Here is an 18,739-nt window from a genome sequence, read left to right on the forward strand (position 1 = left end):
GAAATGTCTGAATGTTGACTGGGCGATGAAGCTCAGGCAGTCCATTAGAATGCTTTATAAACTCTTTTAAGTAGTTCATTTCATTCGCTTAGCTCATGTCGGATATCTTTCACAATGTGTTAACATATCATCACATCATCATGAGTGTGTACATCACTAGACAGGAGTGGTTGTAAGGCACCATTGGAATGCACAATGGTTGTAAGGCATTTTGGGATTTCAGTGGCTTTGAGTCAGGGCTAGGGTATTTAATTCCAGTGGAAGGCCAGTCCCCAGGGAACCAGGATGTATCAGGATGACTATAGTGTGTGTGCACGTGTGTGCTAAGTTGCTTCAGCCATGTCTGACACTGTATGACCTTCTGGACTGTAGCCCACCAGGCTCTTCTGTCCATGGGACTCTCCAGGCAAGAATACTGGAGTGAATTGCCATGCCCTCCTCCAGGGGATCTTCCCAACCCAAGGGTCGAACCCATGTCTCTTAAATCTCCTGCGTTGGCAGGCAGGTTCTTTACCACTAGCACCACCTGGGAAGCCCATGACCATAGTATGAGACATGATAAAATCTGTTTAATAAAGACATTATGTGATACTCCCTGAGGCATTTGGGCTGGTGGAGGGGCACAGGCAGTAATAGTACTAAATAAAGTGATGATTCTCAAAGCTCATCAGGTAACAGTCTTGTGGCATTGGGAAGAGGGTGGAGAATGGGGGAGGGGTTAGTAAGGACCCATGTGGATTGAGTTTCAGGGCTTAGCTGTGGTGTGGGCCTTCTGTTCTTACAGCATGCTTACCTTGGGTGCTTATGACCTTCTTGCTGGTAAAGTACCATCTGTGTGCTTGTATTCCAGACACCTATCCAGCAACCTACTGCATGGTTCCAATTAGCCATTTCACAGGTTTCTCAGACACTACATCATCTACATGACTAATTTAGCAGCTTTTCCTCCAAACATGCTTCTCCTGAATGTTTCCATCTCTGTAGGTAATATTGTCCCCCATCCACCAAGATGCAGAAGACTGCCAAGTTACTCTTGATTCCTTTAGTTTCTGTATCCTTTATCTCAGCCTTTTTGGGTTCCATTCCTACTGCTATCATCATCCCTCATATCTTACTTGGACTTCTGAGCCACAATCTCAGTGCCTCCAAATCATTTTACTTATTCCAGAGTGGCTTTTATAAGTAGGAATTTGGAAAGCATGTCCTCCTTTTTCAAAGTTGATTAAGACCTCTGCTCTTCCTTCAGCTCCATGCCCCATTTCTCTCCCTTGCGTTGGGTTATCCTCTTCCATTGAACTTCTTTCAGATTTTCAGTGATGCTAGGCTATCCTCAGACCTCTGCATGTCCATACACACTGCATGGAGCAATCGTTTCTCTTGTTGGTTTCTTCTGGTAGCAGCAGAGACATAGCTTTTCCAGAATCATTTTCCTGATCCTAGACTAGACTGTATTTCCCTGCAAAGAAGTACTATCATGGTATTCCAGAACTTCCTTGTTGTCCCAATCGGCAGCTGTTATTAAGTGGTTGTATATCCATATTTCCTTCTAGACTGTGAGCTTCATTGAAGGCAGTGGCTGCATTGATTATCTTCACCCATGACAGTGCCCCCCTGCCCCCAGTACACATTACTGAATAAAAGAATGAGAGGATACGGGCACTGTAGTGCTCATTAGGAACTAAGCGAAGTATTGAGACAGATGACTGAACAAATAGAGCAAGGGACTGGGTAAACGGACAGTCTGATGAACACTGAGGAGTCCACACTCAATTCCTGGGTGTCAAATACAAGGCTTATGGAGGAATACCTGAGGTTACCTAAAGACACGAGATAGACTTTCAGTTAGACTTGAACTGTAAATCCTAGCAGTGTAAGCCTGGCAAGGTACTGAAAGGGCTGATGTAAGAAGTCTTTGAGATAGTTTGTGTATAGATTGCACATGCATACCAGGCATGGTTACCTGTTATTTTGATGTGGCCCTTGTGACATCATTATGCCAAGTTCAACATTACTCATTAACGTGCTTCTGCTAATAATAATAGCTAATATTTTGAGTATTTTCCTCATATCTGATAATCTCCCGAAAATTATCTTATTTAGTCCTTATGGGACCTATGAAGAGGTACTCTTATCATTCTCATTTATGAGGCAACCAAGACATAGAGAGGTTGACTGACTTACTCAAAGTCTTACTGAGCAAGATACAGTATTTGACTGTTTTGGTGATTCTACCACACAGAGTCTCCTTTGTTCCTAATATTTTTATTTGAATTTCTTTCCCATTAAAGAGTAAGGTGTTTAAATTTAATTCAAGGAGTTTTTATTGAAACACCTACCATGTGTGTGACATTAAGTATTGTGTGAAATTAACAAATATTTATCACTGACTATGACTTTCTAGAAGAGTGCTATAATTTCGTAAGTATTCACGGAGTTTAATACCTTAATGAGGATATTTTTTTAAAGGCAGAGAAATATATAAAATAGGGATAGAATAGAATCTAGATACCAAGTTTCCTCAGTGTTTGCTCTCCAATGGTAATGCAGTTGTCCTCAGAATTTATCTGTGTTCATCAAGTGGATTTCAAGCAGTCCAGGCCCCCAGACAAATTTTCAGAGAGTTAAGGCACTTTTACACACACCATTCCTAAAATCTCTAAACTTAAAAATAAAAAAAAGCATTTATTAGTCATAGGTTATTGGACAGAATGTCATCTGCCTTTGGGGGCAGAATATGGTCTCAATAACTGTCATCAGAAATTTCAAAGACAGTTTTTCAGGTTTAATTGAAAGTAAGTTTGGCTATCCAGATTGTTTATAGGCAAGAAAGACGTCTTCTTAATCAATTGGAACCAATTCCAGTTGGTTTCTTGAAGAGATGAAATTCCTGGGATATTATTGCTACCCCTAGAAGGAATATGCGTCCAATGTACATCTTCTCCAATTTTGATAACATTAATGTGAATTACTCTTGTCCTAAAGAGTCAGGGAATGAGTTTATTCTAGCTTTCTACAAATTTTGCATTTCACTCTCAATGAATAAAGAGCAAAAGTTATCTGAAGTACACTGTATCTTCAAATTATTTTATAGATGTTATTCTTGGTTCATCAGATTAAACTGCAATCAGAACATCTCCTTTATAAATGGAGAGTTGTCAGCTTTTTACTTCTGACCACGAGGTTATCTCCCACAGAAGCCATCTGTGGAGATATTTGCCCTGATATAGCTGGGGCTTGAGACCAGGGCCAGAGCATCCTCAAGGGTGTCACCCTTTTCCTGGATGCCTCTTGAGTCTTCAAGCAGCTGCAACAGGTTTTTCCTGTCTGGGATCCTGTTTGACCAACATAAACAAAGAACTGGAAAACAGATAAAGACTTCTTCAGAGCCAGAGATGAAGAGATTAACCGCTCAGCTAGGGGTCAGGGTTTCAAAAATGCTCTTTCTGTATTCTATCGGAAAGTGATACTTTTTCATTTTGCATTGTCCACCCTGAAGGCTTCTACTTCCTTAGAGGCATTCCCATAATGTCAGTGGGTCTGGGGCAGGAGTGGGAGAGGGATGGGGGGACTCTCTGAGTGGGGGGCACTCTTGGGCAGCCAGGGAATAGCCAGCTCCCTCCTTCCCCTGGGAGGACACTCCCACCCCACCCCGCCCAGCATCAACCCTGTAGGGCTTTGGCCTCCTGACCCAGACAGAGCCAGGCGAGGCACCCGGAGGCCGAGCCCGGGTCGCACCGCCCCCAGCCTCGGGGCAGAGAGCCAAGAGTTCGAGGCCTCTCTGATCCGGATATGATGAAAAGGCGCCACAGAGCGAGAAGTGTTTCTGAAGTGCAGGAGTGGTGGAAGGGGGAAAGAGAGGCACAGGGGCAAGAGTCCCCTCGGAGGGGAACCAGCCGGGCTGAGCTGACTGGAAAGAGGGGGCGGAGAGCACGGAGTCAGAGGAGCGGCTGCTGCCATTGCCGCCACTGAGGTGTCTGCTGAGCGGGACGGAGGGGCTGGGAGGGACACCCAGAGGCGGCTGCCTGCCGCCGTCAAGCCACCGCGACCTGCGGCCCCTGCCGGAGCCTCGCTAACTTTCCGAGGCGGAAGAGGAGGAGGAGGAGGAAAGGGCTTTGAGTGTGTTGGGGGGATGCCGAGGTAGGTGGTGGTGCTCTTGGCGGGAGGAGGAGGGGTCTGATCCCCTCCCCGAGCTGCTCCCCAATCCGATCTCCCTTCCAGCGCCTCCCCCTTGAGTGCCCCTCTTCTATCTGCTAGGACTTACTGCTGTCAACTTGCTGGGTAACAGTTTTCCTCCCGGGTTTCAAATCAAAACTTCCCCGGGGTGGGGTTTGGGGAAGGGAAGCAGAGGGGGAGGGAATGTCCCGCAGGGGTGGTGTGCTCTTCTCTCAAAACACTTTTTTTTTTTTTCCAATCCTCGCCAGAAGCATTCAGTTCCCTGCACCCAACACCTCCCAGCCCCTGGTGCATCGACCCCGAAGGGCGGCGAGCTAGGCGGAGGCGCGGCGAGGGCTCAGTGGAGCGGCCCATGTCCGGCGCGGGCGAAGCCCTGGCTCCCGGGCCCCAGCGCGGGGCTGAGGCTGGCGGTGGCCGGCTGGGCGCCCCAGCCCAGGGTGAGTGCCGCTTGCAAGTTGCAAGTTCCTTTGTCACTGTTGCATTTTAAAATGTGTTCGCACATTTACTGCTTGGAATCTGTGTATGGGGAATTGGTGCAAGGACTGAGCCTACCTCGTCGTAGTGAACTTTTGCATAGTTAGCATTATTCAATCAAGTTCTCCAGGATCACAGCCTCAGATCAACAACCGGATAAGAGGGCGGGATCCACTGATCTCTCCACTCCCCCTTCCTTTGGCTGCCGAGAAACTGGATGTGTACAGGATCACTTCTTTCTTAAACATATGCATTTCAGGGCCTAAGACCCAACAGTGTGGGCTCCTAAGCGCTTCCCCACCACTTAAGTTCTGTGTCTTCAGCAGATCCAGGACTGCCGCTGCTTTTTGAGAAACCTGCACTCTCCCTTCTTCATCTTTCTATTTCTTGTGGGCTCCTCTGCAGCTTTGATAATTCAGGTTTCTGTGACCAATTGCTTTGGAATGGCTCAGGCATATGCTTTCAATAACTGTTTTTGTTTTGAAATAAACAGGCTTCAAAAGAAATGTTTTCCAAGAATGAATTAGCTCTTTGTGTTCATCCAAGTTGTAAACAAATACAGTCTGTGAAAAAAAAAAAAAAAAGTACTCCTGTTCCTGGGAAACTTCCATAAAAAGCTTATACACACACAAGTCAGACAGGATCTTCTCTTGAAGGTAACATACTTCAGGTTGGTGACAGAAAGGATCTTAATCTGATGTATCTTCCTCTTAGTGTGACTCTGCTTTAAAGGGTTCTGACTCATTTAAACTAAATAATTTTCCAGGGTTCAGAAACCTATTTTTAAATCTTGATTTCAAGCCTGATATCCTCCCAGCCCCCCAGCCTTAAGAATAATGTCATGAGCTTCTTGGGATTCTTTTTGTTAAAGCAGTAAAAAGTGGAAGAGAAGTTAATGTTGAACCCACAGTAGGTAAAAGCAGAAAACATCCATGGCTAAATTAAAATGTTCTGGCATTCAAAGGCTGTTAAATTGAATTATGTTTATTGTTGTTTTTTTGCTTCTAAACAGTGAGTCATTTTTTCTAAATAGAGAAAATCAGAACTAGAGCGATAAACACGTTTTCCCAGAAGCAGCGCATGTTCTGCACATTATATTGCCAAGGCAGTTGTTTTCTTGTCATGAGGCATGTCCTCAGTAGTCATATGGGCTCCTTGATGGGTTGTTCAGGTTCACACTTGAGCTGTTAATCACTAGTGTTAACAAATGCTTATGTCAAAAATCAAGCTCAAACACACTAGAAAAACAGTTGACTTAGAACTAACAATATCTGCAATGTCCAACTTTAAAAATATACATTTTAAAGTCAGTAGGAGTTGCAGTGATACCTAATCCATCTGTGCAGATGTAATGATTTAAGGTATCGCATGTTATGTTTTTAGGAAGCCAACCTCTAGAATGTTCTGAAGAAAACTGTGGACTGCATGTAACACATTATCAGTGTGGAAACTCTTGGGTTATGTTTTACCTGAAAATTGACTCAGTCTCAGCAGCATTTTTGTTTGTTTGGTTTTTTAAATTAGTCTATTTTTGACTTGCTGCATCCTTTAAATAGGCATCAATTTAATTGTGAATGTAATATAAAGTTAAGTTTTTTACAGAAGAAAATCTTCAGAATCTTGTTAAAAGTTTGTATCTCAAACAAGCAGATCTCATAAGTTGAAGGAAAAAAGTTTTGGATCAAGTGGGCAGGGAGAAAATTGTATGTAGCTGCCATGGTTAGGGTGGTTTTGTTGGTAAAGATGCTAGTGAAGAAACTTCGCCTGCAGGCCACACTTCTCTAAACTCTTTCTCGAGTTCTTTCATCCTCGTCCTTCTGTCCTTGGATTCTTGATCATCTTTTCAGAAGAATAATTGAATAATACTTTGGTAATATATGGCTGCTTACTTAATAGAAACCTAATTTTAAAGCTTTATATATTAAAATCTGTGAGAAAAATGGAATATTATATGAAAGTTAGTAGAAAATGTCTTTTCATGAAGGAGAAGGATAAAATCAAGTCTTCCCCTGCAAACAAAATTAAATATATATGTGTGTTAATAGCATATATATGTGTGTGAGTATGCATATGCATATATATGTGTATGTATGTAAAGACATATAACCTGTTCATGTATTACTGTGTTGTGAGGAGCTATGTGTACTACTAACTGAAGGCATAAAAAGCTAAAGTTGAAAGTAAATTTGGGTGGTCTCTAGTCTGAACTTCCCATCAAATCTAGGATTTCTTTCTGCATTTTTTCAGGTGGTTAAATGCCTACAGTGTAGCACATTCTGCTTATCAGCATTCATATTGATAGTTATGCAAGTTTTTCATGTTGAGAGCAAGGTCTCTTTCTTTGCAACTTCTCCCCTTTGGCTGTGATTCTTCTCCAAGCACAGTTCTGTTGCTCTGAAAGCATTAAAAATCTTATTTGTGCATTTTGAAAATTGTTACGGACAAGGATATAAGCGCATATGCCCCATGCTGGCAGAAGGAACCAGGATGGGTGTGGGAAGATGGGGAGCAGTGGGGACTGAGGGCCCCTGGAGAGCTCTGGGCCCAGGAGGCAGTGCTTCTCAGTCCAGCTCACTGTTGCCACTTGGGTTGAATATCTTCCAGTATTTCAAGAGATACTGGAAATATGGATTTTTATGTATCATCACTCCCTTTTAAAAGTTGGCAGCTAATTAAATCCAATTTTTATCCAGGCCAAATAAAACAACCACACCTGCAGGCTGGAAATGGCTCCAAAGAAGCTGATTTGTGATTTCTGTTATAGAAACTAGAAAGTAAATGTGTGATTTAAAACTATTTCCCTATTTATGGTGAACTTCTGAAAGACTGACTTGATTGACCTTCTCATGTGTGAAGGGTAGTTTGGGCCAAACTTCTTTTTGTTTTAAAAAAGACTGGATCTTGTATGCATGGTTCATCTAATTGTCATTTTTTTCTTTTTTGGGTCAAGCATCTTAAAATTCATTGTGCTATCAACCTTGATAGGCATTTGCTTTTTTGTGCACAGTTATTAGAATCCATATGGTTAAAGGGAAGTCGTTCAGTCGTGTCCGACTCTTTGCGACCCCATGGACTGTAGCCCACCAGGCTCCTCCATTCATGGAATTCTCCAGGCAAGAGTACTGGAGTGGGTTGCCGTTTCCTTCTCCGTGGTTAAAAGAGCCTTTTAATTAAATGCTTCCCTGTTTGCTACTTATAACTAGAAGGATCTTTAGAAATAACTTAGTCCAGTTGACTCACTTTCTAGAAGGGATGTCCAGAGAACTTAAGTGACTTGTCCAGGGTTTCATACATAGTCAGTAGAATCCAGTATAGAAGCACAAATTGTAAAATATATGTCATTGTGATAAATGTGGGTTAAAGTAGACAATCAGTAGAACTGTTTTTCCTACAGATGGGTGAATTGAGAACAATCAGCTTTGGATACTGTGAATCACTTTGCCTGTTCTGGTCCTTCCTTGCATCCCCCCTCCCTCCCCCATTGCATTTGCCAAGATTTAGACTATTGGACTGTGTGCTGGAATATTCTTTAATGTGATAATGTGTGATTTAATGCACTCTTCTCTCTTGGGAGAGTCCTCTGAGACTATTAGGCGGACTTTTCATAGCAGGATGCAAAATGCCAGTAAAGTTAATTAAAAATAATTTAAAATAGAAGCTAGGGAGAAAATCTTCAAGTTGAAATTACATAAGAAGAGCTTTGACTTAGAAGCTTAGCTGACTTGTCAGGAATTTATAGTGGCTAATCAGATTTCCTTTATGGGAAGCCTGTTTATTTCAATTTATACCACGTATGCTCGTAATATCCATATTCTTTGACTTTTACCATATCGTTTTATCCTTTAAGAATGGCATTTCTCAAGAGTGTGTCATCTTTGGGCACCTTCTGTCTCTGGTCCTCAATCAGGGATGATGTGCCTTGCAAGAGACATTTGGTAACTTCTGGAAACATGTTTGGTATGGTGGGGTGGGTGCTCCTGGGATGCAGTGGGTAGAGGCCAGGGAGAACACTATACACATCTTACCATGCACATAATATGGTAGCCCCTCAGAACAAAGGATTATCTGGCCTGGAATAACAGTGGTGTTGAGATGCTATTCTAGTCTCTCAAGGCTACCAACATCTTTGGCTCCACTCTAGACTTACAGAATCAGAATCTGGAGAGTAAGACTCAAGAATCTGCACTTTTGACAATCTCCAGGTACTCTTTGGGCTTCCCCGGTAGCTCAGACGGTAAAGCGTCTGCCTACAATGTGAGAGACCCAGGTTTGATCCCTGGGTCGGGGAGATCCCCTGGAGAAGAAAATGGCAACCCACTCCAGTACTCTTGCCTGGAAAATTCCATGGGCAGAGGAGCCAGGTAGGCTGCAGTCCATGGGGTCGCAAAGAGTTGGACATGACTGAGCAACTTCATTTCATACTTCATACTTCACTTAGGTGCTCTTTAATCTCTAGTTGAGAATCATTGTTTCTACAGGCTTTTGATTTTTAAACAGTCTTTTTTTTTTTTTCTAGAAAGCCTTAAAAAAAATCTTGAGAAACGTCTCCTTTTCAAGTTCCAAACTTTAAATCATATCACTCCATGTGTACTGTCTCTTAGAGCTCGCCAGCATTTTTATCCCATATCCCAGTTAGTGAACTGAACTGAACTGAGGCCTGAGTCTTCATCCTCAAAAAAGTTTCCTGTCAAGATTATGTATACTATTGTACAAATATATATGAATATTAGATAATAAATACATAAATACACATTGAAAAGAATGAGATAAAAATAAGCCAATAAATAGATCTTTTAATACTTTGTTCTACTGCCTCAGTAGATATTTTTGTCCCGTCATCCTGGACTTCTCTCTAGGGATCTCAGCATTTTTATGGAATAATAAGGAAAGAAGTCCCTAATTTTCACATGATCTGTAGTCACTTATAAGTTGGATTTTTGAAATCTGGATTATCCTTTCTCATAGAAACAGAATGATAAATTACGTTTAGCTCAATAATCTCAACAAGATGGTTGAAAATTTTATTAAATGTTATTATAGAGAACATACTCTTAATGATACTGGCAACCACATACAGGTAATTAAGAAAAAGGTAAGTGAAACATTTTCAATATAGGTGCTTTAGAGAATAGGCTTAACTGGAAAACTATAAGAAACTTTGTCTAGATTTGGAAGAGGACTTGGGGCATTTCAAGCACTGTAGACCTTATGCTCCAAATCCTTTTTCGCTTAAAGGAACTAATGTTCATTTTGTAAGTTTAGAGAAATGCAAGCCTTATCAGCTTGACATAGTCATGTTCCCTCTGCTTAAAAAAAAAATCAAATGTATAAGAGAAGGAGTAACTGGGAGAAACCTAAGAAGGAAGAGAGGAAGGAAGTGGTTAAATGATTATGACGATAAATTTAAGAAAATGTTTGGAGAGCTTAAATTATTTGAGCTGAGAACTGCAAATAAAGTTCTAAGGGACACTGCGGTATGAGCTGAGCTGGATGGGACTGTGTTAAGGAAGGAGATGACAGCACAAAATCTTGAGATAGGCAGGGAGCACTGTTGACTTTGAAGTAGGCTCTAGTACATATTTGTGGAATAAATGATTGGGTAAATGGAGGGCTTGGTTGCTGTCCAGAACAAGTGTGAGTCATGGCAGCAGATGGCAAAGAATAGAAATAGTTTGGGGGTCAGGATGGAGGATGGGAATAGGGAAAGCATTTATTAACATATGTTTGTGTTTGTAATTCAGGGGAATTTCATAGCAATTTTCATCCGTTCCATACCCTTTTTGTTTGTTCTCACGTTGTTTATTTCTGCCTTAGGTGCTCTGTGAATGTTCTGTTACATATATATATATGCATATATATGCACACACAATATATATAAACAGAGGTGATGCTTTGTGACAGATGCAGAGAGGAAAATATTGATGAATGAAATCTGGGGCTTGCAGTATATTTGAGAAATACATTTATACATACTTATAAAGAAGATGGAAAGGTGCTATCAGATCAGATCAGTCGCTCAGTCGTGTCTGACTCTTTGAGACCCCATGAATCGCAGCACTCCAGGCCTCCCTGTCCATCACCAACTCCCGGAGTTCACTCAGACTCACGTCCATCGAGTCAGTGATGCCATCCAGCCATCTCATCCTCTGTCGTCCCCTTCTCCTCCTGTCCCCAGTCCCTCCCAGCATCAGAATCTTTTCCAATGAGTCAATTCTTCGCATGAGGTATAGAGAGACACAAAGAAAGTGATGGCAAACAACATGGGAGAGAGGTAGCATCTCTATCTGGGGCATTTGGAAGAATCAAAAAAAGCTTATGATTTGAGTTGGACCGAGAATCATGGTCAAACTCCACAAGATTTGTGGAGATAGATGTGAAGAGCAAGGTCTGTTACAGAATATGGAAGACTTCACTAAGAGCATTGTATGAGCTCTATTAAGGAGTTGAAAATAAGGTTACGTTGTAAAGATAAGCTAAAGTAATTTTGAGGAGGTCCTTGATTCTCCTGAGAGGAATCTGTATATCCTTTCTGTAGGCAGTAGTGAGCTATTGAAAGTTCTTGATAAGGGTAAGGATAGGACCAAATCGGTGTTTTTAGAAAATAAATCTGGTGGCAGTTCAGAGGATGATTTTGAAGGGAGAGGCAAGAGTGACGGTCGTGACTTTGCGGAAGGATTTTACAAAAGCCTGACAAAAGATGAGAGGAGTACCAGTGGGAGTGGAATTGAGACTATGGATTTAAAACAATAGCAAAAGCAGGACAGTGCTCTACCTTGCTGTGAGAGAATGTTGAGGGCATTGATTTTTACTTACTCATTTTTGAATCTCCTAAAACTAGGCACAGTGACCAATTTTGTTCAATGGCATTTATGTGGTTCGGCATAATACTTAATATGGGAGATGGTGGAAAGATAGAAATTTAAGGTAATTCATAGGTTTGCTTTGTAACCTGAGTGGAAACATAGGAGGAGTTGAGTCTTCTTTTGATCATGTTGGTTCCATGCTAAGCCAGGATCACCAGTAGGCCACTGGAAAAGAGAATCTGTCACTAGGAGAGTGGTGAGGGTCAGGCTTACAGATTGAGTTTACCACCAAGTAGCTGATGGATGGGCCCAAGAGTGAGAGAGGATACTTGAGGACCAGATTTAGGGGAATGGCTAGCCTTTTGGGAGAAGAAGGAAAAGAATACAGAGAGAGAGTTTATAGGATTGGTCACAGAAATGTTAGATATTTAGGGGCCATGGAAGATGAGAAGAGCTGTAGTTTGTTAGAAGCAGGGTATAGAGAGGGCTGCTTTTGGGTGGGGAATTTTGAGCATGTCCATCACACACTAATGGAAAGAAAGCCATGGGACAGAAAGAAAAAAGATGAAAGAGCCTGTGGTGGAACCGCAGTGCAGTGGGAGTTTGTAATTGAAAGAGTAAAATCTTGGGAAGGAAGGGGATGATGATAAGACGAGTCTTTGGAAAGTTGGGAATGTTCCTCTTTGAGATGGGGATTGGAGAAAAGGATGATTGATCATGTAGAGAAAATTTCATATGAGTAAGAGATTATTGAAGGCCTCGATGTTCTCAGAAAAATAGATGTAACATTTGCTGAGAGCAAGTTAGGGTTAGGATGAGTCAAGAAATTTGAGATGTGTGGAAAAGATTGGGAAGGATTCAAGAGGGAGTCCATCTGGGGCAAACAAAAGGATTGCTCGGTAACACTGAGGGCTTAACAAAGAATGAATGGCATGAATTTTTAGTGGACACGGTCAGCATGGTTGATTGCTTTTCTCAGCAAGAAGCATTCAGGACCTTGGGAATAGAAGCAGATAGAATGGATTTTTGGAATTGGCTTAGGGTTGGAGATTGGCAGAATGAAAGCAGTGGGAGTGGGGGCAAGGGAGGAGTATCAGGTATGTGTGGGAAGAGTGTGTTTGTACCAACTGGTCTTGTGTTCCAGGCTATATGGGGAGCTGGAGAGACCAGAAGTACAATTAACAGGCTATGATTTCTGGTCAGCAAGAGTCATGCCTGTTGGCCTTGTTTGGTCAGTTCACATACAAGGATTTAACATATATAATTGAGTGACCTTTACAGGGTTAGTGGGGAAGCTGTGGAATTTTTGGGTGTGTAAGAGCCTTTCCTGTTTCTTTGAACCTTGTTTCCTGGATCATGTTGGGTTGATTTCATGGAAAGGTCTAATAACAGTGTGCAATGACTTTAATAGCATTATATTTTTGTAATAAAAGATTTGGGGGGAAAGGAAACATAAATTGCCACAATCTAAAAGGCCATTTGCAAGTGGAAAATTAGTTAGAACAACAGCAAACAAAAGAGGGAAACAATTCAGCCAAATTGTTTTTCTGAGTTAATGTAAGTATTCCATCCTATAAAGGCATGGGATATGATTTTTATGTTTCTATTCCTAAAAGTTTTTATTCAGTTTTTATTAAGGGGAGATTGATTCTGCCCTGGCTAGAGTCTAGATGTTTGCATAGTTGAATTCTGCTGCAGCCCTTCCTCCTGCCTTGATCAGTCCTGTGTTTTGGATGATTCTCTCTCATAACCTTTTTCTCTCTCATCTTTTCCCCCCTCCTCTCTCTTGCCATTAACACTGAAGTTTCTTAAGCTATTAGTATTTTCTTTTTATGTTAGCCTACACATCCTGAAGGAGCTAAGGTTTCTACTGTAACTTTTGGAAATTGAGTTGTATTTTATAGATTTTAATTGCTTAGAGTTCACTAAGCAGGAACTATGAAAAGAGTTATTTTAACATTAATTTCGTTTGTGGTTTCTGCTTGCAGTCCACTTCTGTTTTCAGATTCACACCCACATGATCTGAAGTAAGATGATTCATATGCATGTGCTTTTATGCCTGATTTTTACGTAGTTTCAGGAATAAAGTCTGAAATACATTTTATTACTAGCACAATATATCTTACCAAATATATCAACATATTTAAACTGGGAAACTTATGAACAACTATTTCCTTTGTGCCTACTATGTACAAAATCCTGTGACAATTGAAAATGTGTAACACACGTTCTGCCCAGAGAGAACCTGTAAGCTAAGTGAGAGAGAGGATAAGGTGTGTGTGTGTGTGCCAAATCCCTTGTCTGAATATCAGTTCAAGATAAGAGCCCTGTGACAGATTAGTTTACGGCCAGTTGCAGGGTGACTGGTTCAGTTCTGGAGCTTCTGGAGGTTAAGAGAATCTCAGGATACCAAGGGGTCAGTCTTGTCTGAGTTAGGCTGTGAGTGATCCGAGCTGAAGAAGACACAGTCTGTAGGTCTTTTTGGTTTGGACTGTGCAGAGTTGAGCTCTAAAAATGAGGCACCTTGTGGTTGGGCAGGTGACACCCCCTGAAGGCAGATGGCAGAGGACAAGGGAACCAGTTTCCTCTCCTCACTTTCTCTACTCATAGAAATAGTTCGCCTGCTTTTTTCATGGTGAATCAGCCTTTAATCTTTTGGGTCTTTATAAATATAGACCTACTTTGTTCTTATTTTTCTCGTCACATCACCCAAGCAGCGTGTAGGATTTTAGGATGATTTTCTGAGATTTTACTCTCTATTTCCTACTGAGATACAAGCTGAAATTATTGAACATGGGAAAGGTGTAGGAATTTGCAACATGAATATATGTACAATGTTACAATAACTCTATCAGGTTTTTACCCATATGCAAAATGAATTTAATTCTTACTGAGCCAAAGGTCTGTCTAGTCAAGGCCATGGTTTTTCCAGTGGTCATGTATGGATATGAGAATTGGACTGTGAAGAAAGCTGAGCGCTGAAGAATTAATGCTTTTGAACTGTGGTGTTGGAGAAGACTCTTGAGAGTCCCTTGAACTGCAAGGAGATCCAACCAGTCCATTCTGAAGGAGATCAGCCCTGGGATTTCTTTGGAAGGAATGATGCTAAAGCTGAAACTCCAATACTTTGGCCACCTCATGTGAAGAGCTGACTCATTGGAAAAGACTCTGATGCTGGGAGGGGTTGGAGGCAGGAGGAGAAGGGGATGACAGAGGATGAGATGGCTGGATGGCTACACCGACTCGATGGACATGAGTTTGGGTGAACTCTGGGAGTTGGTGATGGACAGGGAGGCCTGGTGTGCTGCAGTTCATGGGGTCGCAAAGAGTTGGACACAACTGAGTGACTGAACTGAACTGAAACTGAGCCAAGGAGTAACATATTCAATCTTTATTTTAGAAAAGCATTTCTATTTGTAAGAGAAAGTGAGGATAGGCCCTAGTGGTGGATATAGGCGAGGAAGTATAGATTTAAGAGAAGTTGAGAGCTATAACTTACTAGCAGGTTCTAGCAATTGATTGTTGGGAAAGGGACAATAAGGAGAAAATAGAGAACTAACAGTGATTCTGTGAATACCATTGACCAATGTACAAGCTACAGTTGGAGAAACAGGCAGGGACAGAAGAAAAGTGGAAATGTTAAGTTTAAATTGCTAAAGGTATATTGGTGTAGAGCTAAAACTTCAAATCTATAGGCAAAGCTAGGAACTGGGGTGAAGATAATGGATCTATAAGTTATCCTCTTGGAGGTGACTAAAACTGGAAGTTAATGAGATTGCAGAAATTGTAAAGCCAGAATGAGTTGGTGGTCTTAAAGGAGAATTCCAAGTAGGCACTGCCCCAAAGAAATGATCCAGAAGGCCAGAGAATGTATTGATGAATTAAATAAGAGGCTTCTGGTTTTCTCCTTCAGGAGAATTACCAGAGAGGAAGCATCTCCCAACTTCTAATTCATATCCATCATTCTGAAGTCTAAGAAATCAATTTCAGTATACTGCAGAGTCTCTCATTATTGTTGTATTTGTGGCTTCACCACTATTTGTAATGCTCTTCTCCATCGTCTCTCACTTATTTATTTCAAGATCGGACTCAAATCATAGCTTAGAAATGCCTTTACAGATTAAAAAACTTCTTTGGTTAAGTTTTGACTTCCATTGGCCTTCACATTTGTAAATAGTGCTCAATATGGGTTGATACCTTAACCAGAGAGCTTGGGTTAGAATGTTCTTGATAAAATCTGTTGGTATAACTGAGAGGTAACAAAAGTTTTAAAAACTATGGCCCTTAGAATAATGATGATGCTAAAGCACTAAAGATGGGTGTATAACCTTATTTTTAAAAAAGGGGAAGAAGGTAAAGTCCTCAATTTCTTTTATAATAGAGTTAATTGCTAAGTAGGGGGACTACTGTAGATGAGGTGTCTCTGGATTTCAGCAGTCATTAAGGTAAATTCTTTCAGGATAACTTTTTTAGATAAGAGTAAAAAGATTAAAAAGTAAAAAGATGGTGACTGCAGCCGTGAAATTAAAAGACACTTAACTCCTTAGAAGAAAAGTTATGACCAACCTAGACAGCATATTAAAAAGCAGGAACATTTCTCCGTCAACAAAGGTCTGTCTAGTCAAGGCTATGGTTTTTGCAATAGTCATGTATGGATGTTAGAGTTGGACTATCAAGAAAGCTGAATGCCGAAGAATTGATGCTTTTGAACTGTGGTGTTGGAGAAGACTCTTGAGAGTCCCTTGGACTGCAAGGAGATCCAACCAGTCCATCCTAAAGGAAATAAGTCCTGAATATTCATTGGAAGGACTGATGCTGAAGCTGAAACTCCAATACTTTACCCACCTGATACAAAGAACTGACTCATTTGAAAAGACCTTGATGCTGGGAAAGATTGAGGGTGGGAGGAGAAGGGGATGACAGAGGATGAGATGATTGGATGGCATCACCGACTCAATGGACATGAGTTTGAGTAAACTCCAGGAGTTGGTGATGGACAGGGAGTCCTGGTGTGCTGCAGTCATGGGATCACAAAAAGTCGGACACGACTGAGTGACTGAACTGAACCGAAAAAGATTATCATGCTTATAAAAGTAAATTGAATGTGGAGGCTCTGTCACATGGAGGAAGGATTAGACTGATGGTAAAGAACAAAATTCTATAAATCAGTGAAAATTATAAGTCAATTTTAGACGATTTGGGGGAAGTCTTTGAATCCTTAAGAAGTCCTGACTTGAAGTAAGCTATTTTCTGAGGCAGTTTCCCTGTCTCTGGAATTATTCATGCCTGCTCTCCTTGCCTTCGTTCTGGGATGCTGGATGTTGATATTTTGAACTGAATTTATGTTATCAGGTTGGGTTAAGAGATCTTTATGAGCCCGTGTAACTCAAAATTCTATGAGCCTTATGAATGTTTGGCTTTAATATGAGTGAATTTGCTGGCAGGAAGAACATTATTGAACTTGTGTTTGAAGATGCAGGGGTCTGGGGTCAGTTATCCTGAAAATACATTTTTAGGCTGAGGAACTTTAGATTCTGATGTAGAAGGTGCAGGAGAGTAAGATGACTGAGGTCTCGTGTCCTGGTTCCCTGTGTCAGCTTGCGTTTTTCTAACCTCCCCACTACTTTTTTTTTTTTGATGGAAAGTGCCTAATTCTTCTTACCCCTCATTTATTTAGAGCCCTGATTGTTGAGATATTAATTTGCACTATTGCTGCAGTTTGCACCTATCTATTTGCATATTTGTATTCAATTGTGTATTCATATAATTTTAAAATTGTTCTCTGATTTGCTGTGTATAAAACCTGTTGTTCTCTACCCACCCCAACTAAACTAGTTGAGTCAGTGTCATTTTTCTCATTCTTTCAAATCTAAACACATCATAAGCTTCTAACTGCATAAGAAGCCCTTTGAAGGAATGAATTTAGCTTTTTCCCAGAATTCTTATTATTTTTCAAAATAATGGCAATAACAATTAGTTGATTAAATTGATTTAAGCATTTAATTAATTCAACAAACATAGTATGTCTGATTATATGATAAGTTTTGTATATATATATAAAACTAAGAAATTTTGTAATATGCTCATTCATCTGCTAAAAATGCTTTGGTTTTAATCTTAAAATGTTTTGGACAATGAAATTTTAATCTGTTTTAGAACATCAGGCAAAGCAGGCGGGTTTTGCAATGTTTCTTAAAGGTCATTAAGCTTAAGGGATTATTTTTTCTTTTTTCTTTATTTGGATCAGCGAGGAAGTGAAATTCCAGAGCCTCAGGTCTTCCTGAAAGCTGCCTTATCTTTGGTTTTTAAAGGTTACATTTGTAAAATATTTGTAGATTTCCACATTTCTTAGCCTCTGGGAAATAGAGACCCAGATTAAAAAAAAATTTTTTTTACTTTTCCCAAACATTTTAGTTTCAGATTATTTAAGATTTCATAATCCAGAATACACATAGATAATCTGAAATAATGTTGGTATTTGAATGGAAGAGTAAAAATGAAATTGTTTACAGATAAAGGAGATGTGAATATAGGTTTCATGGCAGTAAGAATATACATATTATATAGATTATAAGTGATCTCTCATAGGTTAAAATAAAATATTTAATTGAAGTAGATCAGCATGCAGCAGCCCCAAATTTTATGCATAAAGGAAGCTACTAATACTGCTTGCTTTAAGAAATAAGTAAATTGTATACTGATTAAGTTTTATGCAGTTTTATAAGGATATCTGCCAAGCACCATCATTTATACTAGTCTTCCACAAAATATACATATTAAGTACAGATAAGTAGATTTGATGATTGGTTTGTGCATTTGAACTATGCCTAGTTCAAGAGAATATTTAATGTAACCTGTAAAAGTACTTTAAAATACATATATATATATATCTCAAATATATAAATATATAAAATACGCATATATATACACACACAGAATAATGGAAACTAGGAGATCCAAGCCTGAAGGAAAATTGAAATGTACTGGTATAAGTGCAGGGTCAAACCCAATGATTCAATTTTATCTGCAAATGTGAGGCAAAAAGAAAGCATTTTCTCTAATATAATTTTCATTGTCCATAAGGAAAAATATATATATAGCTTTTCAAAGGAAGAAATAGTTTTCCTTATATTCAGTCTATAAACAGATTTCTAGCTTGGTTTTTATATAGTGATTACTGAGTAGATAGATACTGTCCTCAACACCTCCCTAAGGTTTTAAAAAGGTGCTTATTGTAATGACGCTTAATATAATATTAGTAAGTAGCAAGTGTGAATGAGCCCTTATTA

General features: G+C 40.2%; 1 protein-coding gene across 2 annotated transcripts in view; it reads left to right on the plus strand.

Moving 5' to 3' along the window:
- The first annotated feature begins 3,677 nt into the window (after positions 1-3,677).
- Positions 3,678-18,739, plus strand: part of MDFIC (MyoD family inhibitor domain containing) — a 98,132-nt gene continuing 83,070 nt past the window's right edge. The window contains exons 1-2 of one of the 2 annotated variants that reach the window (XM_010831197.1): positions 3,678-4,137; positions 4,422-4,610. In XM_010831197.1, the coding sequence (XP_010829499.1) occupies positions 4,526-4,610 (85 nt within the window). In that variant the 5' untranslated portion in view covers positions 3,678-4,137; positions 4,422-4,525. The remainder of the gene's footprint in view (positions 4,138-4,421; positions 4,611-18,739) is intronic. The other variant, XM_010831198.1, reaches the window with a different exon arrangement.

Source organism: Bison bison, unplaced genomic scaffold (genome assembly GCF_000754665.1).
Source record: "Bison bison bison isolate TAMUID 2011002044 unplaced genomic scaffold, Bison_UMD1.0 scf7180017864525, whole genome shotgun sequence".
NCBI classification, from domain to species: domain Eukaryota; kingdom Metazoa; phylum Chordata; class Mammalia; order Artiodactyla; family Bovidae; genus Bison; species Bison bison.